General features: G+C 43.1%; 1 protein-coding gene across 1 annotated transcript in view; it reads left to right on the top strand.

Annotated features, from left to right (window-relative positions):
• The window catches only part of LNX2 (ligand of numb-protein X 2), a 78,028-nt gene that overhangs the window by 32,266 nt on the left and 20,103 nt on the right, over positions 1 to 25,659 (top strand). Inside the window, exon 2 of the mRNA XM_079773540.1 lies at positions 10,702 to 11,216. Within this exon, the coding sequence (XP_079629666.1) occupies positions 10,813 to 11,216 (404 nt within the window). The 5' untranslated portion in view covers positions 10,702 to 10,812. The remainder of the gene's footprint in view (positions 1 to 10,701; positions 11,217 to 25,659) is intronic.

Genomic DNA, 25,659 nt, shown 5'->3' with positions numbered 1-25,659 from the left:
AGATGTTTCCTAAATTTATCGTGTAAGAAGTTAAACACTTGAAAGATTTCATCCTTTAGAACAGTGGTTCTCAACCTTTCTAATGCCGCAACCCTTCAATACAGTTCCTCATGCTGTGGTGACCCCCAACCATAAAATTATTTTGTTGCTACTTCATAACTGTAATTTTGGTACTGTTATGAATCGTAATGTAAATATCTGTGTTTTCCGATGGTCTTAGGCGACCCTGCTAGCGGTTCTCAACCTGTGGGTCGCGACAGGTTCTTTAATTTATTAAAATCAGAACCCTTGTCTTTGAATATAATGTAAACATCACATGCAATAAAACCAAACTAATAAAAGCTATAGTTCCCCTCACCACTCATGTTGCATCTTTTACGTATTGTGCAACACATGAATATGTGACATTCTCTAAGACGTTTAATTGCCCCAACTCAGGTGGCTGGTGAGGAATGCTGCTGAGAAGAGCGCTCATGCTGTAGGAGTATCTTTCCTGGAAAAAGGTGCTTCCAGGTCTTTTCTTTTTTTAAAAAAATATATTTTATTGATTGATTTCAGGAAGAAAGATAGAAACATCAGTGATGAGAGAGAATTATTGATCAGATGCCTCCTGCACACCCCACACTGGGGATTAAGCCCATAACCCGGGCTTGTGCCCTGACCTGGAATTGAACCATGACTTCCTGGTTCATAGGTTGATGCTCAACCACTGAATCACGCCTGCCGGGTGACGAGCTCTTTTCTTATTGGAAGAATAGTTAGCTCTATAGAAATGTTTAGCTTTCGTATGGCATATTTTCTTTTTAAAATAGTTTTATATCAGTTCTGTTTTTAAATTACTCCTAATTAACAATTTAATATAATTTTAAAAAAATATAACGTTAGTATAATTATCAGCCTGCAGGAATTGGACTGGTAATCCAGTTTAGTCTTTGCCTTTGTCTTTTTGTGTTAAAGTTTTTCATCATAGTTTTGTGGTTCAAAATTAGAAGAAATAAAGATAGAAGGACGTTTGAAATTTGTAAATTCTCTACTAGCCACAATTTAACCTTCTTTTTTATAGAATATTTAACAGATTATTAAAGTTATCAAAACAACACCTAACAGATGTTGAGACTAAAACGGTAAATATGTCCCAGCAGTAAGTATTTTATTGTGTATAAAAAGATACAGAATTATAAGCATTGTAGAACTAGATTTAAACTGTGTGTGTGTGTGTGTGTGTGTGGTCAATTACTATTTAAGCACAGTTGGTAGTTTATATGCTAAGGCGCCAGAATATATATAATGTACTAGCATATAGTAGACATTGGATAGACATGTGGTGAATGAAAGAATTGAGTTCTGAAGTGACCTCGTTACCCAGCTGGTATAGAACTCAGAGTCTAAGTCTCATAGCTTCTAGCATTTTTTTCTTAACTTACCAATTTCCTAGTTTATTAAATTGGGTACATCAACTACAAGTAGCATCTTAAGAATTTTTAAATGGTTTTCAAATATTTGTACTTGCTAAAATGTGCAGGAAATAAATAGCTAAGTGTGCTCAATTATAATATTATGTAGAAAATGAAAGAATCCTATATAATAAAGAGGGAATATGCAAATTGACCATCACTCTGTCACAAAGATGGCTGCACCCACAGCTGAGGCCAAGTTCCCTTAAGGAGACTTAACGAGCAATCAGCAGGGACATGAGGCTACACCCTCCTCCACCCCCGTGGTGCTTGACAGGGGACCTCACGCCGTGTCCCCCGCCCGGCAGGGCTTGACAGGGGACCTCAGGCCGTGTCCCCCGCCCTGGCGTCAGGCTGGAGGACCTCAGGCTGCGCTTCCTGCCTTGGCACCAAGCCTGGGGACCTCAGGCCATGACCCCTGCCCCAGTGCCAGGCCAGGGGACCTGAGGCCACCCCCCTCCCCCCCCCCCCCCCCCCGCCTGGCAGGGCTTGATGGGAGACCTCAAGGTGCGCTTCCTGTCCTGGTGCTGGGCTAGGGGACCTCAGGCTGCTCCCTTCATCCCGGCGCCAGGCCAGGGGACCTCAGGCCGTGCCCCCCCACCCCGGCACCAAACCAGGGGACCTCAGGTCGCACCCCCCGCCCCAGCACTGGGCCAGGGGACCTCAAGGCATGCCCCCCACCCCATCTGGGGGACCTCAGGCCACGCTCCCCGTCCTGGTGCCGGGCCAGGGGACCTGAGGCTACCACCCCCTGCCTGGCAGGGCTTGACAAGGGTGGGACTGGCTGGGTCTAGATCTAACCCAATTGGCGGGGGGGGGGGGGCAGCCGGGTCTGGATCTCACGCGATTTTGAGGTGCATGTGGGTGGGCGGGGACTTGACTCTGGGTCCCCCTTTTAATGTGCACAAATTTCGTGCACCAGGCCACTAGTTATACATTATAAATGTGGAATTTTTGGAAATTGATTTTTGATAGTTTTGCTATTGACATACAATAGGAAATAGTTTTGATTTAAGAATAGAACTTCTATAAGGCTCTCATATAATAAGGAAACTATTTCTATACAGCTAAATATCCAGACATGCTTCTTCCCATAGGAAAAGACTCTGGGGAGAGAACTTTACTCCAGGAAAGACAGACTCTTCCATTGTGGGTTCATCTCAATAGTTTGCCTTTTTCAATTTTGTTTTTTTTAAAGTAGTGTTGGTTTTTTCGTTATTTCTTACTTTTCTGTACCAGTTGTTCTCAAAGTGTGACTCGGGACCCCCTATAATCTTTCATTGGATCCACAAAATCAAAACTATTTTCCTAAGGTGTTATCTGCCGTTTTTACTCTCATTCTCTCATGAGTAGTTTTTTAGAGGGTACCTGACATGTGATCTCACAACAGATTGAAAACAAAAACAGATTTGAGACTTCAGATTTGCAAAAATGTAAAACAATACCTCTCTTCTATTTTTTATTTTGAAAAAAGTTATGTTGGCCGAAACCGGTTTGGCTCAGTGGATGGAGCGTCGGCCTGTGGACTCAAGGGTCCCGGGTTCGATTCTGATCAAGGGCATGTGCCTTGGTTGCGGGCGCATCCCCAGTGGGGGGTGTGCAGGAGGCAGCTGATCGATGGTTCTCTCTCATCGATGTTTCTGACTCTCTATTCCTCTCTCTTCCTCTCTGTATAAAATCAATAAAATATATTTTTTTAAAAAAAAGAAAAAAGTTATGTTTTCATAAAAATGTGATGAGTTTATTTCATTAACAAATGGATAGTTTAATATTTAATTAATTAAATTAATTGCATTGTCATTTCAAGAATCCTATCTAATAAAGAGGGAATATGCAAATTGACCATCACACAGTCACAAATATGGCGGCGCTGGGCCGGGGGACCTGAGGCTGCACCCCCCACCTGGAAGGGCTTGACAGGGCCCTGAGGCTGTGCCCCCCACCTGGCAGGGCTTGACAGGGGAGCTCAAGGCGCGCCTCCCGCCCTGGCCCAGGCTGGGGGACCTCAGGCTTTGCCCCCCACCCCGACACTGGGCCAGGGGACCTCAGGCCGCACCCCCCCACCCCAGCGCCAGGCCCGGGGACCTCAGGCCGCATGCTCCGGCACCGGGCTGGGGGACCTGAGGCTGCACCCCCTGCCCATTGGGGCTTGACAAGGTCGGGCCGGCCGGGTCTGGATCTCTCGTGATTTTGAGGCACTGCAGGTGGGCGAGGACTTGACTCTGGGTCCCGTGGCATGCCCCAGACTCTGACAGGAGGAAGATTTTCATATACATTTTAGTAATCTTATTTCATCTCTGACACTTCGATGCACACTAGGCTACATTTTATATTTTGGAAAAGATTTCAGCCTATTATTTACTTAACTTGAATTTTAATATTTTTAATTGTGCACATAGAATATCTGAAATCAAAATTATACAAACATGGTCAAATCCTTCTATTTACATGGATATATTTCTGGTCACCTAAATTTACCGAGAGAGCAAGCATATCGTCACACACTTGGTCATTCAGCATTTATTGAGTTTCTCCCCTGTGCCATGTCCAGCTCTTAAAGAGGGACTAAAGTGTGAGAAGTAGTATAAGGTATTACTGTGGACTTGCACACAAAGTGGAAATAAAAGTATATGCCTGGATTGGGAATAGAGGGGTGAGACTGGGGATTGGAAAACCAGGGTCAGGCTACTTTTGTCCTTAACAAAACTCACACACCCAGGCTTTCATAAAATACCTTACCTTGTTCCTGTAATTACTTAATTTACTATTGGGTTATTTTGAAGCAAGAAAGAACTGGATTTATCTTCTTTTTCTTGTACTAAGTAATTATAAATTTTCCTAAAGGTCTGGTGCACGGATTTGTGCACCGATGGGGTCCCTCGGCCTGGACTGCACCCTCTCGCAATCCAGGGTCCCCTCGGGGGATGTCGGAGAGTCGGTTTTGGCCCGATCCCTGCAGGCCAGGCCGAGGGACCCCACTGGTGCACAGGTCTGTGCACCGGGCCTCTAGTATGCATATAAGATCTTTGGTTAATCTCTTCCTGCCCTCCCTCCTCCCCCATTCTCTCTGAGATTCATCAGTCTGTTCCATGTTTTCATGCCTGTGGTTTCCACTCCTGCATTGAGTGTCTGCCCCTGGTGGTCAGTGCGCATCATAGCTACTGGCTGGTTGGATGGTCACATAGGCTTTTATATACAGGCAGTCCTCGGGTTACGTCGGACTCAACGTACATCGTTTCATGGTTATGTCGCCATCTCCCATTTATTTATTAAAAAAATGTTCCATCATTTCAAGTATGTACATATGTGCTTTATGTTTTTTATTACTTATTTACCACAAGTAAAGGTCAAGAATTGTTATCTTTCTTTAAATTTTTTTTCCTCTTTCACTTCATTACTGCTGTGTATGTGCCCCATGTGAGTGACATAGGTGCTTATGTAGGTGGGTTCCAACTTACGGCAAAAATCACGTTACATCACGCCGTAGGAATGGATCTCTGATGTAACCCGAGGACCTACTGTATATAGATGACTTGGGGCAAATGAAAATCTATCTATCTAAACTTTTGTTTCTTTATCTTTAATAAGAGTAACAATAGCTAACACTTATATAGTACCTATTATGTGTTGAGCACACACATACATATTTATTATTACTCCCATTTCACAGATGAGAAAGAAACAAATTTAGTAAGGTCACAAAGCTAGTAAGTGACAGAGGGATGATTTAAATCCTCAGAGACTGGCTGAGCCACCGGGGTATGTGCTAAACTACTTATGCTATATGGTCTCGCAAGCCTTGAATCAATATTCATATGCACATGTTAGCGATCTACCCATGATAATTTTTCATTTAATGTTTATTTTGGGGTAAAAGAGGTATTTCAGGGTTGGAGATCATGCAGTTGTTATTCAATATTACAAATGGACCATATTCTTTTTCCTCTTGAAAATATTTTGTGATAAAATGGAACTAATCAAATAACTAAATTATTTAGAGACTTAGAAAATAGCTAAAACATAATAGTCTTAAGAGAAATGCTTTCTTAGTCATTATGTGGGAGGCTAGAATCACAGTATATTTTCTTGAGGAAAAGAAAAATTAGAATATCCACTGTCACAAACAAAGAAGAGCAAAGGATATATGAAGTTTCTTGCTAATTAAGTAGAAAACAAATGTCTGTAAACCTTCTGTGTTAAATACCTGGGTTGAAGCAATAGTCTGCCTGAAATAAATGATATTTCTGTCCTTAATCTCACATACTTTGTACTGACGTTAAAAAAGTTAACAATGCTCAGATGGTAAAGAAGAAGTCTCATGGGTTATAAAATACAAGGAGTGTTTGCTCTCTTCATGTTGGCACTGGTAGGAGTTTAGATCACAGGCTGCTCTTATTGATATTACTAGAGGCTCGGTGCACGAATTCATGCATGGGTGGGGTCCCTCTGCCTGGATGGTGATCAGGGCAGCCGGCTGTGGGGAGGGGCGGCAGGAGGTTGGCTGTGGGAGTGCACTGACCAGCAGGGGTCAGCTCCTGCATTGAGCATTTTCCTTCTGGTGGTCAGTGCACTCATAGCGACTGGTCGACTGGTCATTTGGTAGTTCGGTCACTTAGGTTTTTATATATATAGATATTAAGTAGTTTTTAAAAAACATGCAATTTATCTGATGTCAGCCATCCCATCTGAACCCTGCCCCACCCCTTCATAATTCATGGCAGTTCTTAATAAATCTGTTAAAATGTTAATGTTGTTTTTCTAATAAATATGTCAGATAAGTAAAATAGCGAAATATATATACACTAGAGGCCCAGTGCACGAAATTCGTGCACAAGGGAGAGGGGAGTCCCTCAGCCCGGTCTGCACCCTATTGCAATCTGGGACCCTTTGGGGGACATCCCTCTCGCAATCTGGGACAGCTGGCTCACTCGCCTGCCTGCCTGCCTGATCACCCCTAACCGCCTCTGCCTGCCTGCCGGCCCGATCGCCTCCTACTGCCCTCCCCGGCTGGCCCGATTGCCCCCAGCTGCCCTCCCCTGCCAGCCCAATCGCCCCCAACTGCCTTCCCCTGCCAGTCCGATCGCCCCCAACTGCCCTCCCCTGCCAGCCCGATCACCCCCAACTGCCCTCCCTTGCTGACCCAATCACCCCCTAACTGCTCTCCCCTGCCAGCCTGATCGCGCCCCTAACTGCTTGCTCCCCCGTGCCAGCCTGATCATGCCCCTAACTGGTTGCTCCCCCGCACCGGCCTGATCTCGCCCCTAACTGCCTGCTCCCCCGCGCTGGCCTGATCTCTCCTTTAACTGCTTGCTCCCCCACTGGCCTGATCACCCCTAACTGCTTGCTCCTCTACCGGCCTGATCGCCCCTAACCAACTCTGCCTTGGCCCCCGCCACCGTGGCTTTGTCCGGAAGGAAGTCAGATGTCCGGAAGATGTCTGGTCAACCCAGTCTAATTAGCTTATTACCCTTTTATTAGTATAGACTAGAGGCCCGGTGCACGAAATTCGTGCACGGAGGGGGGTTGTCCCTCAGCCCAGCCTGTACCCTCTCCAATATGGGACCCCTCAAGGGATGTCCGACTGCCCGTTTAGGCCCACCGGGATCGGGCCTAAACGGGCAGTCGGACATCCCTCTCACAATCCAGGACTGCTGGCTCCCAACTGCTTGCCTGACTGCCTTCCTGATTGCCCCTAACCGCTTCTGCCTGCCAGCCTGATCACCCCCTAACCACTCTGCTGCCAGCCTGTTTGCCCCCAACTTCCCTCCTCTGCCGGCCTGGTCACCCCTAACTGCCCTCTCCTGCAGGGCTGATCACCTCCAACTGCCCTCCCTTGCAGGCTTGGTCCCTCTCAACTGCCCTCCCTTGCAGGCCGGGTGCCTCCCAACTGCCCTCTCCTGCTGGCCATCTTGTGTACACATGGGGGCAGGATCTTTGACCACATGGGGGCAGCTATATTGTGTGTTGCAGTGATGATCAATCTGCATATTACTCTTTTATTAGATAGGATAGAGGCCTGGTGCACGGGTGGGGGCCAGCTGGTTTGCCCTGAAGGGCGTCCCGGATCAGGTGGGGGTTCCCTTGGGGTGTGGGGCGGCCTGAGCGAGGGGCCTGTGGTGGTTTGCAGGCTGGCCACGCCCCCTGGCGACCCAAGCGGAGGCCCTGGTATCTGGAATTTATTTTCCTTCTACAATTGAAACTTTGTAGCCTGGAGCAGAGCCAAGCCTGGGGCTCCCTCCGAGGCCGGCCGGCAGCCATTTGTGTTGGGGTTATAATTGAAACTTTGTTGCCTTAAGCGGGTGGGCCCAGCCAGGGTGTGCGGAAAGCTTTGCTTCTCCTGTTGCCGGCGGCAACCCTGGCCTGCACTCTCAAGCTCCATTCTGCCGCCATTTGTTTGAATTTTTTTACCTTCTATAATTGAAACTGTAGCTTGAGTGGAGGCTTAGGCCTGGCAAGGGTAGGCGGAAAGCTTGGCTTCCTCTGTTACCTAGGAAACCTTGCTCTCTGTGGCTGTAGCCATCTTGGTTTGGGTTAATTTGCATACTCACTCTGATTGGATGGTGGGCGTGGCTTGTGGGCGTGGCTTGTGGGTGTGTCGGGGTATGGTCAATTTGCATATTTGTCTATTATTAGGTAGGATGGTTGGAGGAGAATTTTATTACTGAAACAAATGCTAGAGTCCTTAACTTGGTGTCCTACCACTTTTGTTCTTGGAGCAGGGACGCTGAGTCTTATAATTACTCTGCCCCAAGTACATGTTCTTTGCCTCAGAGGTCTTGATCTGCTCCATATTCCCTAAATGTATGTGCATTCTCAAGCTCCTGTGACTTAGCATTGAGATGCCCTTGTCCATTTCTTCTCTAGGGTTAATGCTTCCTGTCACAACCCAGCAGTCTGTATTTTTTCTCCTTTTGAAAGTAATTCCAGCCTCAAAGCTAAACTAAATTAGATGCCAGTTCTCCTCCCCTTTCTCTATATCAACATAGCATCCTGTGCATAACTTTCTCAGAGTACTTATTACATTGAATTTTAATAGTGGGTTTGCTTAACTGTCCTCTCCCTACCTCTCTGCCCTTGTCCAATGTTTGGCACATACTAGGCACTGTAAATATGTACAGAAAAATGAATAGAAACAGCTGCTGCCTTTAGAGTTGACTTTTTAACCCCTGGTGCTCCAGCGGCAGGAATATAGAAACTTTACCTAAGGGGAGCCTACACAAAATTTTGGTAGGCTGTTTTAAGAGTATTGTGTTGGAGGGAATGCGTGTGCGTGCATGCACACATATAAATACACACACACACTGCTGCTGCTCTGAGCAAGCCAGGACAAATGGAATAATTGAATAATATGAGGTGGAATTTAAATTTATAACATGTCTTATCTGTTTAATTGAATTACAGCAGGGATTTTTTTTAATGGCATTAAATAGCATTGTATTTTTTGAAGGTTGCATAGTTTATATATGCTATGAAGATTTATCTTTGTTTAATCTATAAAGAGAATATTCAAATCTTACATATTTTGAAATTCATTTCTCCCCAGACATAGTGTGGAGCAAAGGCCATTTTTTAAACATACACTGAATTATTTTTGAAACTACATTTCAGAGATGCAATCTTTGATGTAGTCTTATAAATGCATAAATCAGTCAGAAGCAAAGAACCATGATTGGGATTGCCAGTGCAAATGTATTACGTAGTATACCTCAAGTTACATTACATATTCTGTAGATTAATGGGCTTTGAAACAATCATTGAGCAGTGAGGTAGTTGTGGATTTCAGTTAGTAAATAAAACAAATTGATTGTTGCTTATGCCACATCATATATAGTATACTAGAGGCCCGGTGCACGAAATTCATGCACAGGGATGTGTGTCCCTCAGCCCAACCTGCACCCTCTCCAATCTGGGACCCCTCGAGGGATGTCCGACTGCCGGGCCTAAACAGGCAGTCGGACATCCCTCTCACAATCCTGGACTGCTGGCTCCCAACTGCTCTCCTGCCTGCCTGATTGCCCCTAACCGCTTCTGCCTGCCAGCATGATCACCCCCTAACCACTCCCCTGCCAGCCTGATTGACGCCTAACTGCTCTCCTGCTGGCCTGATCGTCCCCAACTGCTCTCCCTGACAGCCCAGTCACCCCCAAATGCCCTCCCATGCATATTCCCTCTTTATTAGATAGGGTTTTTTCTTTAACATATTGGACAGCCCTAACTGGTTTTGCTCAGTGGATAGAGCAACGGCCTGCAGACTCAAGGGTCCCAGGTTCGATTCCAGTCAAGGCCATGTACCTTGGTTGGGGGCACATACCCAGTGGGGACTGTGCAGAGGCAGCTGATCGATATTTCTCTCTCATAGATGTTTCTAGCTCTCTATCCCTTTCCCTTCCTCTCTGTAAAACATCAATAAAATATATATATAAAAAGAAACATTTAAGATTCCTCCATATCTGCCTGGCTGGTGTGACTCAGTGGCTGAGAACCCAGGCTGGGCCAGGAGGGGATTGCTGCATGGGTCCATGCGCCACTGCCAGCCTGAGACCCCAGGCTAGGGCGGGGGCCCGATCGCCGCATGGGTCTGCGCGCGGCTGCCAGCCTGAGACCACAGGCTGGGGGCATGGACCCAAACCGCCTCTTGGTGCTGGAGCATTCGCAAGCGGCTGCACTCATAGGCTCCGAGTGGCCAGGGGGTGATCTGGGACCCCTGCCACTCAGGGCCTAAACACGGGCCTACAGACTAGGAGCAGCCTGGGTCCGGAGGATGTTCCCAGAACCCAGGCCACTCAGCACCTGCATGTGCAAATTAACCGCCATCTTTGTTGGGTTAATTTGCATACTCGCTCTGATTGGCTGTGGGCATAGCGAAGGTACGGTCAATTAGCATTTTTCTCTTTTATTAGTGTAGATGACATCTTTGCTTTTAATGACAATTTTTTTTTTTTTTTACTGAGAACTTGGCAGTGTAATTCATTCTTACCCAACTAGCAAATTAATTTCATTTTTATGTTTCATGACTAATTTGTTACCTGTTCTAAATTTTACTGATTTCTTTTTAATATTTTTGAAAATTTATAATATTTTTCAATTACAGTTGACATTCTACTTCGCCATCTTTACTCTAAGTCCAACATGACCTAAATTTTAATATTTTACTAAAAAAGAAGTTAACTGGTAATATTATATTAATACTTTTAGTCTCTCTTGATGGATATTAATTACTTTTTCTTTGTTTGTTTTGTTAATCTAGAAACGGTTGGTTTTATTCAAATACATCACTATCTGTTAAAGGAAACCAGACCTGAAATGGAAGTAGAAATCTAATGTATGAAGATACAGAAACTGCTTCAGTTGACTCAAAATGGGAACAACAAGTGAAGAGATGGTATTGGTGGAACACACCTCCTCGTCCTTCAATCCTCTGTGTTTTGAATGTGGTCAGCAGCACTGGACAAGAGAAAATCACTTGTATAATTACCAGAATGAAGTGGATGATGACCTGGTCTGCCATATTTGCCTTCAGCCTCTATTGCAGCCATTAGACACCCCCTGTGGACACACATTCTGCTGCAAGTGCCTCAGAAACTTCTTACAAGAGAAAGATTTCTGTCCATTGGACCGAAAAAGACTTCACTTTAAGTTGTGTAAGAAGTCTAGTATTCTAGTTCATAAACTTCTGGACAAATTATTAGTTGCATGTCCTTTTTCTTCAGTGTGCCAAGATGTAATGCAGCGCTGTGATCTGGAGGCACATCTTAAAAACAGGTAAGTAAAAAATATGAAAGAAAGAAAAAGTGACTCTAGGTTTTATAAAATGGCTGTTCAAAAAATTGATTAAAAATATACCAAGGCATCAATAAGTAAATGAACAAATAAAATACAAAAGATACAATAAATGAATAAGTTGTATGGAATATCAGTATTTATAAAAAAACATGAATATAAAAACTGTGCTGAGGAAGTACCATTTTATACCTATTAATATTTTTGCTGGTAAAATATGAAGGTGCTATATTCACATGGGTAGCAGGATATAATGATATACTCTTTTGCAAGACATTTAGAAAACTATAAATGTACATATCCTTTTATCCATATTATTATTCTAAGAAAATAATCCAAAAAATGGAAAGATTGTATATAAGGATGTTCATTGTCACATTGTGCATAGTTCAGTAAATTGGACTCAATCTAATTAACAGTAGAGGAAGAGTTAAAAATACAGTAGTACATCAACTCAATGGGATATTATGCAGCCAATAAAAATGATAGATTTGTTGTAACATGGAAAATGTCAGGGCACATATAGTAGGCAACTGATCGATGTTTCTCTCTCCGCCTTCCCACTTCCTCTCTCTCTAAAAGTCAATAAACATATCCTTGGGTGAGGATTATTTTTAAAAAGATTCTGCATTTAGGGACTATTCTGAATAAGAACTAGGGTTTGGAAATTTTAAAACACTTAGGTTTTATTTTTATCCTAATAAAAACTTTTTAAAAGGTTAGGTAATTTAGTTAGCTGATCATTTAGTGAGATTTATAATTTGACTTTGGTAAAATTCTTGATCTTTAAAATTATTTATACCCTTAGGAAGAAATAAAATATATCTCATGTCTTAAGTAGGTAGAATCACATAAAGTGACAGAAAGAAATGTATTCATTTCTAAATTTCAAATTTAAGTCACCTGTGTAATGTAAAGCTGCAGCAATTTTAAGTTATGTGAAAACAATTGAGTACAATATAGGGTGGGGCAAAAGTAGGTTTACAGTTGTTTGTATGGAAAATAATACAATAACCTATATATATAAAATGCCAGTGACCAGAACACCATAACAACTGGAACGACCAGTCGCTATGACACCCACTGTGGCCAGCAAACGGGCCCAGTCGGGGGTAGGGCCAGCTGGCCAACCCCCCCACGGACCTTCCCCCCCCGCCAGCCACACCCCCTATGGGCCCCCACCACCCTGATCGGCCTGCAGCCCCCACCCCGGCCGGCCCTACCCCTGATTGCCCCTCTCTACCCCAATAGGGGGCAGGGTCGGCCAGCCAACCTCCTCCAGCCCCTTCCCTTACCTGGCCCCACCCCAGATCGGCCCTCCCTCACCCCAATCAGGGGCAGGGCCTTCTGGTCAATTGCCCATGGCTCCTCCAGCTGGCCCAGCCCTGATGAACCCCAATCAGGGTGGGCCAGCCGGCCAACCTCCCACTGTCTCCTCCTCCCAACAGGCCTGGCCCCAATCCATCCTGATTGGGGCCGGGCCAGCCGGACCCCACCCATGCACAAATTTGTGCACTGGGCCTCTAGTTAATAAATAATGCAAGAATAAACTGTTTCATGTTCTCAAAACTATAAACCTTCTATAGTAGATTTAGAAATAGTATAAATCTGGCATAGAGTAGCTTGTCATTACATTCATACATAAAATCATAGAATTTAAAGAGATTAATCTCACTTTACAAATCAGGAAACTGAGTCACAAATATATAGTGCTAGTTAATAATATAGTTAGACTTAAACTTCCATATTCTTCTTTATCATTCTAATATGCCATGCTGACTTTTCCACAGGTTGAATCATGTTCTCTACTGCTATGTTGTCCCATGCACCAAAGGGTCATGGGTTCAATTCCTGGTCAAGGGCACATACCTGGGTTGCAGGTTCAATCCCCAGCCCCTGGTCAGGGTGAGTGCGGGAGGCAACCAATTGATGTTTCTCTCTCACATTGTTTCACACACACTCTCTCTTTCTAAATATATATATATGTATGTATATAACTGTCCCCCCCCCCCCCTACTCTCTTCTACTCTCTAAAACTCAATGGAATATGCATAGAATTTTATCACCAGCAAGTGATTCATTGTATAAAAGTTATGATGTCTTTGTTCTTGAATTTTTAGGATTTGGCCCACTGACTTTTCAGCTACAACTAAAAATATTTATGAAAGATGAATGTGTTTTTAAATAAAATTACTAGTAATTAACAGATTGTATGTTAGTAAAACAATGAAGAATTTTAAGACATGAAAAAGTACACATCTTTGAAAGGAGACTTAAAACATTTAAGAAATATTCTGTATATTGTACTAAGCATATTACATTTTAGTAGTTACTTTGTGAAATTCTGCCAAACACCATCATCTTTAAAACATCCCTCCTCCCCTGCTCTACCCCTCATTCCTGCCTCACCCTCAATAATTTAAAATGTAAAGCTTATGGAAATTGTAAATATTATTTTTTTTGTTGTTAAATTGAGCATTTGCCCTAGTTTATGACAAGGTTCAGGACCACATTATTTTCCTCTTTAAAAAACATAACAATTTAACATTCTGGTAAAAAGTGTGTACACTATAGAGAAAACCTTTAAAGAAGTCTTTTTCCATGCTGAGACCTTTCCTAGATCATCAAATGGTGTTTTTGATTGTTTGTGTTTTGTTAATCCTTACCCATTGATATTTTTAGAGAAAGTGCAAGGGAAGTAGGGATGGGGAGAAAGAGAGAGAGAGAGAGAGAGAGAGAGAGAGAGAGAGAAACATCAATGTGAGAGATACACATCAATTGGTTGCCGCCCGCACGCGCCTCCACTGGGACCAGGGATGAACCTGCAACCCAACTACATGCCCTTGACCGGGAACCCAACCAGGGACCCTTCAGTGCGTGAGCCAATGCTCTTATCTACTGAGCCAATCTACTGAGCCACAATAGCCAGGTTTCATCTAATGGTTTTGAAGTCTTTATGGGTCAGGATAGGCTGAGGCAAGATTGCTCTTTTACATTCACATTTTAGCTTGGGGGAAGTTTGAGTTTGCACATTTTTAAAAATATATTTTTATTGATTTCAGAGAGGAAGGGAGAGGGAGAGAAATAGAAAACATTAATGATGAGAGGGAATCATTGATTGGCTGCATCCTGCACGCCCCTCACTGGGGATCAAGCCCATAACCCAGGCATGTGTCCTTGACCCTTCAATCTCAGGCCGAAGCTCTATCCACTGAACCAAACCAGCTAGGGTTAGTTTGCCACATTCTTACCAACATTCATTTCTCATATATAATGTGAAAAACAGATATACATATGTTCAAATCATGTATCTGGTAAGAGTCTAGTATCCAGGCTATATAGAGTTCTTATCCTATCTAATAAAAGAGTAATATGCAAATTGATCGTACCTCTGCTACACCCACAAGCCATGCCCACTAGCCAATCAGGAGTGAGTATGCAAATTAACCCAACCAAGATGGCTGTGGCCACGGAGCTAGCAGGAGGCTTGGGTTTCCCTGGCAATGGAGGAAGCCAAGCTTTCTGCCTGGCCTGCCCTGCCTCCTCTCAAGGCTACAGAGTTTCAATTATAGAAGATAAATAAATCCTAACAAAAATGGCTGCGGCCACAGAGTGAGCAGGAGGCTTGGGTTTCCCCAGTGATGGAGGAAGCCAAGCTTTCCGCCCACCCTGGCCTGCCCTGAACTCCACTCAAGGCTACAAAGTTTCAATTATAGAAGATAAATAAATCCCAACAAAAATGGCGGCAGCCACGGAGCTGGAGAGAGCAGGAGGCTTGAGTTGCCCCTGGCAATGGAGGAAGCCAAGCTTCCTGGCCTGCCGTGGCCTCCACTCAAGGCTATAAAGTTTCAATTATAGAAGATAAATAAATCCCAACAAAAATGGCTGTGGCCACAGAGTTAGCATGAGGCTTGGGTTTCCCCAGCGATGGAGGAAGCCAAGCTTTCCTACCGCCCTGGCCTCTGCTAAAGGCTACAAAGTTTCAATTATAGAAGATAAATAAATCCCAGATCCCAGGGCCTCCACTTGGGTCGCCGGGAGGCGTGCCCAGCCTGCAAACCACCACAGGCCCCTCGCCCAGGCCACCCCACGCCCCAAGGGAACCCCCAACCTGATCTGGGACACCCTTCGGGGCAAACCAGCCGGCCCCACCCATGCACCAGGCCTCTATCCTATCTAATAAAAGAGTAATATGCAAATTGACCATCACTCCAACACACAAGATTGCTGCCCCCATGTGGACACAAGATGGCCACCACAAGATGGCCAGCAGAGGAGGGCAGTTGTGGGCGATCAGGCCAGCAGGGGAGGGCAGTTGGGAGGGACCCAGGCCTGCAGGGGAGAGCAGTTGGGGGGGACCAGGCCTCCAGGGGAGGGCAGTTAGGGGTGACCAGGCCTGCAGGGGAGGACAGTTAGGAGCAAACAGGCTGGCAGGAGAGCAGTTAGGCAGCAATCAGGCTGGCAGGGGACTGGTTAGGGGGTTATCAGGCTGGCAGGCAGAAGTGGTTAGGGGCAATCAGGAAGGCAGGCAGGCGAGCAGTTGGGAGCCAGCAGTCCTGGATTGTGAGAGGGATGTCCAACTGCCCGTTTCGGGCCTAAACGGGCAGTTGGACATCCCTCGAGGGGTCCCAGATTGGAGAGGGTGAAGGCTGGGCTGAGGGACACACACCCCCATGCACAAATTTCACACACCAGGCCTCTAGTAGTTAATAAAAACTCAAGTCATTCAGTTTTTTTGTTTATCTTCACTTAAGGATATATTTTCCATTGATTTCTAAAGAGAGTGGGGAGGGTGGGGGGAGAAAGAGAGAGAAAGAAACATTGATGTGAGAGAGACACATTGTTTGGTTGACTCCTGCACACGCCTTGCCTGGGGGCTGGATATCAAACCTACAACCCAGGTACATACCTTTGACCTGGAATGGAATCCATGACTCTTCGATGCTTGGGCCAACATTCGATAATTGTCCAGGGCTCAAGTCATTCAATTTTAAGTGGACAAAGGGTCTGAATAGATATTTCTTCAAGGATGATATTTGAATGGCCAATAAGCACATGAACAAATGTTCAAAATTATTAGTCCATTTTTATAATGGATTGTGTTTTTGTCAGTTTTTAGCATTTTATGTATATTCTGGTTATAGAACCTTATTACATACACAGCTTTTAAATATTTTTTCACATTCTATCGATTGTCTTTTCACTTTCCTATGTCCTTTCAAGGACAAGCACGTTTAATTTTTATGAAGTTCAGTTTATCTATTTTTTCTTTGTTTGCTTGGTTTTAGTGTCACATCTAAGAAATCATTGCCTACTCCAAGGTCACGGAGATCTACACTAAGACTTTTTTAGTTATAGCTCTTATATTTCGGTCTTTGATCAATTTGAATTAATTGTGATTGGAGAACATGCTGTGTACAACTCAATCCTTTCAATTTTATTGAGGCTCTTTTTTTATGGCCTAGCTTATGGTCTATCCTGGAAAATGCTTCTTATCTACTCCAGAAGAATGTGTATTCCGCTATTGATGGGTGAAGTGTTCTATAGATATCTATTAGGTTAGTCTATTTTTTCATGTTTTTATACCTAGTTGTTGTATCTATTATTGAAAGTAGGGTACTGAAATCTTAGATTACTATTGTTGAATTATTTATTTTAATTCTGTAATTTTTTAAAATATATATTTTATTTATTTCAGAGAGGAAGAGAGAGGGAGGGAGATAAAAACATCAATGATGAGAGAGAACCATTGATTGGCTGCCTCCTACACGCCCCCTAGTGGAGATCGAGTCCACAACCCGGGCCACGACCAGGAATCGAACCAGGACCTCCTGGTTCATAGGTAGATGCTCAACCACCAAGCCACGCCAGCCAGGCAATTCTATAATTTTTGCTTCATGTATTTGGGGATATGTTGTAGTTATGTTTATAATTGTCATAACTTATTAATAAATTGAACCTTTCATATTGTAAAATGTTCTTTTCACTAGAAATAATTTTTGTCTTAAAGTCTATCGTGTCTGAAATTAGTATACCCACATAGTCCTCTTTAAGATACTATTTGCTCCCTCGCCGATTTGGTTCAGTGGATAGAACATAGACCCGTGGACTGAAGAGTCCCAAGTTTAATTCCAGTCAAGGGCACATGCCCAGGTTGTGGGCTCAATACCCAGTAGGGGGTGTGCAGGATGCAGCCAATGATTCTCTCTCATCATTGATGTTTCTATCTCTCTTTCCCTCTCCCTTTCTCTTTGAAATCAATAAAAATATATATATTTTAAAAGATACTATTTGCATGGTGTATCTTTGTTTCTCCTTTTAATTTTTACCTATTTGTGTCTTTGAATCTGATGTGTGTCTCTTGTAGTCAGTATATAGTTGATCATGTTTTCTTTTTAATCTGTTCTGCCAATCACTGACTTTTCATTGGAGTGTTTAATTTGTTTATATTTGATATAATTACTGATAAGGTAAGATTTATGTCTGCCACTTTGCTACTTGTTTCTATATCTCATTTCTATTTGTTTATCTATTCCTCCAGTTTTTCCCTCTTAAGTTAGATATTTTCTAGTATGTCATTTTAATTCTTTTGTCATTTCTGTTCATATATATACGTTTTTAAATTTATTCCAGAGAGAGAGAGAGAGAAACATGGATGTGCGAGATAAAACACTGATCAGTTGCCTCCTGCATCCCTCCACCACCACCACCACCAGGGATCAAACTCACAACTTAGGTATGTGTCCTGCCTGGGAATCAAACCCGCCGGACCTTTTGGTATATGGAGCAATGCTCCAACCAACTGAGCAACAGCGGCCAGATATATATTTTTTTGTTTTGTTTTCTTAGCGTTTGTGCTAGGGATTACAATTAACATTGTAATTTATAACAATCTAGTTCAGATTAATACTAATTTAATTTCACTGGTATATAAAAACTCATATATAGCTCCATTCCTTCCTCCTGCCTTTGTGCTGTTATGGTTATACAAATTACATCTTTATGCATTATATACCTGTCAAAACAGAATTAAAATTATTTTTTTGTGGTTGTCTTTTAAACCAGATATAACAAAAAAAGAACTATAAAAATATGTTTATGCTGTTTTCATATTTATCTAAGTGACTTTCCTCAGTGTCAGTGCTATTTATTTCTTCATGTGGATTGTGTTGCTGTCTAAATACCTTTCATATCAACCAGAAAGATTAGTATTTCTTGTATGGCAGATCTGCTAGTAACAAAATCTTTGTTTTTGTTTGCTAGTATCTGGGAATGTCTTCAGTTCTCCTGTTTTTTGAAGGATAGTTTTGCTGGATATAGACACCTTGGTTGAGAGTCTTGTGATTTTGTTGTTTTGTTTTCTTTTTCTTTTTAGCAGTTTGAATATGTCATCCATGCCTTCTGATTTCCATGGTTTCTGAAATCAGCTGCCAATCTTATTGAGGGTCACTTCTATGTAATGAGATATTTCTCTCTTGCTGCTTTCAAGATTCATCATACTTGGGAAGATTTTGGTCATTTTGTGTTTAAATATTCTTTCTGCCCCTTTCTCTCTGACTTTTTGTGGCACTCCCATTATACATATCTAATATTTTTTTATAGTGTCTCACAGGTTCTTGAGACTCTATCCATTCTTTTATTTATTTTTTCTTTCTATTCCTCAGACTGGTAATCTCAATTGACCTAACTTCAAGTTCACCAATTCTTTCTTCTGCCTGTTCAAATCTGCTGTGAGTTCTTCATTTCATTTATTCATTTTTTAAATACAGAATTTCTATTTGGTTTTTATTATAACTTATATTTCTGTATTGATATTTTTATTTGGTAGAACAATCTGATATTTTCCTTGGGTTTTTAGACATGGTTCCTTTGTTCTTTGAACACTTTTGTAATATTTTATTTAAGTCATTGTCTAGTGATAAGGCAAATGTCTGGGGACAGTTTCTGTTGACTGCTATTTTTCCTGTGTGTGGGCCATACTCATTTGTTTCTTTGGATGTTTTTAAAATTTTTATTGAACACTCGACATTTTAAATAATGTAATATAGAAACTCTGGAAATCAGATTTTCATCCTTTTTCAGGACTTGTTTGTTGTCTATTTGTCCAGTGACATTTCTAAACTAATTCTGCAAAATCTTTGCTCAGCTTATGGCCAGCTAATGGTCAGACAGGTAATTCCTTAAATGCCTGTAACCAATAAATTTCCCAGTATTTCTGGGGGACTCTGTTCATGGTGGGGCACATCTTCAACACTCAGGCAATAGACAATTCCTCCTTAGCCTTCATTGCTGGTTTTCACAAAATATCAATATTAGCCAGAAGTGAGAGCTTAGTGCCTTCTCAGTTATTTCAGATGCATGCACACAGCCTGGACATGTCAGAACCCCTATGGAAATTTCTATCCCTAGTTTTAAAAAACAACAATAACACTTTCGATTAGCCTTTTTTGCCTACCTCAGGCAGCCACAATCTTAAACAGTTGCCTCTGATTTTTTCCCCCCAATGAATGCCCCCAGTGTAAAGGTTGATTTTACTGGGTGAGCTCCAAGTCAGGTTAGTTAAAAGACATCCTTGTGAGTGGGGTCTTTCAGGGAATCAACAGGTCAATTAATGACAATTCTCTAGAAACGGGGCTTTGAAAGCATGCCAGTTTACCCTTCCAATGGCTACCAAACTGTGATTATGGACCATTGTTTTTCCAGGCTTCTGTGGAGCTAAGGAGATGAGGACGAGAACAGGGCACGTTCAAATGCCATAGAGCTCACTGTTTGTACTGAAATTTAGACATTTTTCTTGAATACTGGTAAATGCACTTTGGCTTGCTACCAAACTTTGGCTAATTTCAAGAACTCAGAAATAGTTGGGTCTAACAGTGTTTGCCAGTGTTCGCATTGCTTTATGAAGGAGAGGTTTTTCAGGTACCCTTAACCTACCATTTTCACTGACATCACTTGAATTTATTTTTGCATATTTTAATCCATAACTATTTTTATCATTTTTCTTTTTTTTTTAATATATTTGTATTGATTTCAGAGAGGCAAAGGGAGAGAGAGATAGAAACATCAATGATGAGAGACAATCATCGATCAACTGCCTCCTACAGACCCCACGGTGCGGACCGAGCCCACAACCCGGCATGTGCCCTGACCAGGAATCGAACCGTGACTTCTTGGTTCATCAGTTGATGCTCAACCACAGTCCGGGCTCATTTTTCTTGTTTCTAAGATGCTCATATTATTTGAGTTTCATTAAGTACTTGTCATTGTGCTGACATTTACCATGCATTGTGTTTTATTTTACTTCTAACCATGCATTGTTTTATTTTACTTCTATTACAGCTGCCCCACCTCTGACACTAATACTACTACTAATAAGATAGTGTATTCTGTTACACTGTGTATTTCCCAATGTGAATCATAGTTATATCAGGGAATGATGCAACTATATCATAAGTTTTATGTAATTTTTTCTCCATAAGAAGAGCCAGACTAATGGTAATGGAAGTATAACCTTCAGCAGAAAGGGAAAAAGTCCCTTAGTTTGGCTCTGGTTGCTGTAAGAGCTTTTTGATTTTATTTTAAAAATTTAAAAAACAAAGCTGCAATAGAGCGCCCTCCCTGGGAAAGTACAGCCTAGCAATTCATACTGCCTCCATTGCCTCTTTTAAGGGCAGACTACCGTCTCAGAGGTCCACTTCCATTTGCATTGTCTGAGAAGTTAAATGTTGCATGTATTTTGTTTCTATTGTTTTTATTTGTAATATCTTCTATACTAGACTTCTGCTACACTGAGTTACCTGCTTGAATAATCCAAGTTATGTCCCCTAATGCCAGTTGCAGTTTGTATTGTATTATTAAATACTCCATTTAATAAGATGGATGGGTTTTTGTTGTTGTTTGTGATTTTGGTATATTTTTTTAATGATCACCGAGGCCTTTCTCATTCTTACATTCTATAATTGTGTTTCTAGGTACAAGTTTCTGGAACAAACTCAATTTATAAGGCCTAGAGAAAGAACTCCATAAGCATGAATTTAGTATGACAAAGTGGAAAGAGGAAACATCTTTGAAATCAGATCTGAGTGTGTTTTGACTTTGGCTCTGCAATTTAACAGCGATGTGATGGTGCCTTAGTTGACTTTCAAGTTTCCCATTTTGTAAGATTGGGATAATAGAGTGATTGTGAGGATTCACTAAAATTCTGTATGTAAAGGTTTTTACATGTGATTGGTACATATTAGATACTTTACAAATGTTGGTCTTTCCTCATTTTCTTTCAGTTTCAAGTATTTGCAAACTTTAGGAATGATGGCTCTGAGTTGTCTGTCTGGTCTGGGCTTTTCTCTGGCCAAACTGCTCTGATATACTCATTCCCTGTAGTCTTTTTTTTTTTTTTTTTTGGGGGGGGGGCAGTTTATTGAGATATATTTCACATACCATAAAAGTCAATCTATTTTTAAAGTGTACACTTTAGTAATTTTTAGTATGTTCACAGTCATCATTACAATCACATTTTTAGACCATTTTCAACACTCCAAAAAGAAATCTCATCCCCATTAGCAGCCATTCCAATTCCCAGGTGTAGAGGTTTTGCATGGTCTTTCTCAATTCTCTTACTCACTTAAGCCTTGTAATTCTTAGTGTGACGTTTTTGTAGATGCTTGTATTAAGGTAACAGAAATGCTGGCATTATAGTTTGGGTTTTTGCCTTCAACATCAAAAGTGTTCTTTCTGGGGTCACCATGATTTTTTCAATACTTAAACTAATGGTTTTTGGTCTTTATCTTATTTGTCCCTTATGTGGCATTTGCGTTATTGGCCACATTTTCTTTGGTGACACTCTTGTCTCCCTTGATTACTTGAAGTCTTGCTCTCATTGTCTCCTCTTGTCTAGTTGTTCTTTCTCAATCTACTCATCTGTTCCATCTTATTTCAATACTAGAGGCCCGGTGCATGAAATTTGTGCACGGCCGGGGGCGGGGGGGTCCCCTCAGCCCGACCTGCACCCTCTCCAATCCGGGAGCCCTCGGGGGATATCCTCATTTGGGCACTCGGGCCCCTCTCGCACCAGCTTTGAGGGGCCAAGCAACAATGCAGCTGTGTCTTGCCTACCGTGGCCTGCGCCTCCCGGCTCCAAGTTGGGGACCACTGTGTTATGTGCTCACGCAAGGCTTTTCTCCTGTTGCATGCTAAAGCGGGGGGGGGGGGGGGGGGGGAGGGGGTGCCGAAACCGGTTTGGCTCAGTGGATAGAGCATCGGCCTGCGGACTCAAGGGTCCCAGGTTCGATTCCGGTCAAGGGCATGTACCTTGGTTGCAGGCACATCCCCAGTAGGGGGTGTGCAGGAGGCAGCTGATCGATGTTTCTCTCTCATTGATGTTTCTAGCTCTCTATCCCTCTCTCTTCCACTCTGTAAAAAATCAATAAAATATAAAAATAAATAAATAAATAAATAAACAAACAAACAAACTTAAAAAATAAATAAATAGATAAAGCGGGGGGCGGGGAGTACGGAGGCCTTTCTCGTCCCCCGGAGTGCCCGCTCCCACGCCTCGAGCGGCTCTCTGTCCGCTCCTGTCCCGAATTCGCAGGCAACAGGCATGCTGGTGCAGGCACAGTTGGGGCCCGGCTTGTCCTCAGGGGGCGTTCTGCCCAGGATGCAAGCCCCCATCCGGGTCGAACCAGGCAGATGAATGGATGGACGGCTGGAGAAAGCCACAGCGGCTTCCCTGTGGTGTGAGGGTTGCCTGTGGTCTCCACAGTGGCAGGGCCGGGTCCACGCAGCAGGAGGAGGCTTCGAGGCTTTGAGGTTGTGCGCTTGGGAGGATTGACCAGTGTCCCAGGTGTCGTGGGGCTGCCCTGTGTGTCTGTGGCGGTGGGATCCCTGCGTTGTTTACCAGGTGGCCCATCCAGGTCCGGTGCCTTACCTTGATGTCCACTCTCTGTTGTTGCACCAGGCCCTTCCTTCACACCCTCTCAACTTGCATGTGCGACCCCTCCCGGGAGTCACCACCAGCGCTCGCACCCCCCGGTTGGTGTCTGCCGACCGCTCCCCGAGAGCCGGCCTTCTGTTGTGTGGGTGTCACCCCTCGGCCCCCCCAACTCAGGCAGGGGGTTGGTGGCATCCCCAGGCAGAGTGTCGTGGGGGTGTTTGTCGGGCGCGGGCACCCGGGAGAAAAAGAGGACTCCGGCACCAGGCGGGGACAGACTCATTCCCCGGCCCAGCGCCTGGGGCAGGGAAGCGAGCCTCACACAAGTCCCCCTGCTGCATGTGCTGCCTGTTGAATGGTCATTACTATGATGCCGTAATGGACAATTTGCATATTACCTCTTTAGTATATAGACTAGAGGGCCGGTGCATGGAATTTGTGCACGGGTAGGGTCCCTAGGCCTGGCCAGCGATCAAGGCCGATCTGTGAGGTAACTGGCAGGGCGATTGGGGGGCCCCCGCTGGCACCTGCCTTGGCCAGCCTGGCGCTGCCTTCTCATCATCAGCCCCACCCCCCGCCACCGCCACTGGTCACCTCCCTCTGTGGGGCGACTGGTGGGGCGATCAGGGGCCCCTGCTGGCACCCACCCTGGGGTCAATAGGGGGGCAGCACTGGCCCGCTCACCAGCCAGCCCCGCCCCCCATCGCCCCGCCGCCACCATCGGTCACCTCCCTCTGCAGGAGCCCCCCAGCCCACTCACTGACTGGCCCTGCCCTCCGATCTCCCCACTGCTGCTGCCAGTCACCTCCCTCTGCAGGGTGACCAGCGGGGTGATCAGGAGGGCCTCCACGGGCACCCGCCTTGGCCGGCCTGGGGCCTGCGGGTTGGGGGCAGCTCCTGTGTTGAGTGTCTGCCCCCTGGTGGTCAGTGCGCATCATAGCAACCGGTTGTTCTGCTGTTCAGTCAATTTGCATATTAGGCTTTTATTATATAGGATGGTTATTCTCAAAGGTTCTTTCTGTAGCTTTCTCCAGTGCTGGCTAAGATCACTCTTTTGTATTTTCACATGATATTTTAAAGTATTTTTATTTAGTTCCTATTAGCAATTTGCTGCCCCATTGGGAATTTAAGTATACTTGTTTTTTTACCTCTCTAACAACTTTAGATTTTCTTTTTAAAATTAATTTTGCATTTTTAACAACAATAAGATAAGCTTTGTAGTTATTTAGTTTGTAGGAGTTTTTTTGTGTTCCCTAGGCTAATTCCCAGTGTTCACATTCTATTTGTATTTCCCTTTCCTAGTCCATGTTTTTCATTGAAGACTAGCTATTGCCCCTGTATATATTTGTGTATGATATACATTTTGGAACTTGAATATTTATCTGTTTAGTCACAAATATTTTTTATGATGCAGTTTTGTCTCAATTTTTTATTGAAGTAAGTATTTTTTAAATGCATTTCTAATTAAACGTACTTACAAAAATAGTTTTTCAGTGATACAGTTTTTAAACTTACTTGTCAAGTCCTTGTAGGAACATTCCCTAGAGTGCTGCACAGCAGTGCAGTAAGGGAAGTCAGTCATCTTCTTAATGAGGGGAATAGAAAATAACTAGTGGGAGAAAGTTGAGTAAAATCTTCTTAATGATTCTTTTCAAGAACTTGAAATCCAGGACTTAAATCTTTAGTTCATGAGGGAAAATTTATTTTTGTTATACTTAAGAGATAGCTTTCCATTTTAATTTAATTTAATCCTATACTTAATTTTTATCAAAATGCTACATTTTTAAACAATATTGTCATTGAATGAAGATCTACAACCCTAGACATAAAATTGTGTGCCTGCTTACCCCAACATGGTGTCTGAGTCATGTTGGGCTGTAGGGATGTGCATCTAGCTCTCCACTAATCCCCTTTCCTTCTCCCACCCTTCAAACTGGGTATTAGTCATGTTCTCCAGTACATGATGGAAAAGACACTTCTAATATCTGTGTAAAACTTTATTTAAATGTTTAAACAAGCACCTTTGTGCCCTTTTGTTTGCTTAAATAAATAAAATCAAACAAGTTAATAGTTCTTATTTCTTAGTACTTATGTAAGTTTCCCAAGTACTTGGAATATATGTTTAACTTAACATAACTGTAATTCTACTATTGCAATTCTAATTTTACAAACTAGGAGATATGTTTTCTTTATTTCCTTCCATGTCTATTATAAAGTTATTTGGGCCTTTGCTGTGTTTTCCTACAAATTGTAAACATTCAGTGTTTTGCTATCATTAATGAGTAAATGTTTGACATCGGCAGTGAGAGTGCAGAGTCAGGCATATGGGCATTAAGGTCTAAGCACTTAAGGGCTTATTGAGGAAGAAGAATATGATTTCCAGTCCAGTCCAGTCCAGGCAGTAAACCTGTAGAAAGGGTTATACTCAGAATTTCAGAATAAGTCTTGCAGTATTGAGACAACTATACTGTATACCAGTGATGGCGAACCTATGAC

This window comes from Cnephaeus nilssonii (genome assembly GCF_951640355.1).
Source record: "Cnephaeus nilssonii genome assembly, chromosome: 6".
Lineage (NCBI taxonomy): Eukaryota > Metazoa > Chordata > Mammalia > Chiroptera > Vespertilionidae > Cnephaeus > Cnephaeus nilssonii.
Note: the sequence above shows the minus strand (reverse complement) of the source record. Positions and strands in the feature narration are given on the sequence as shown.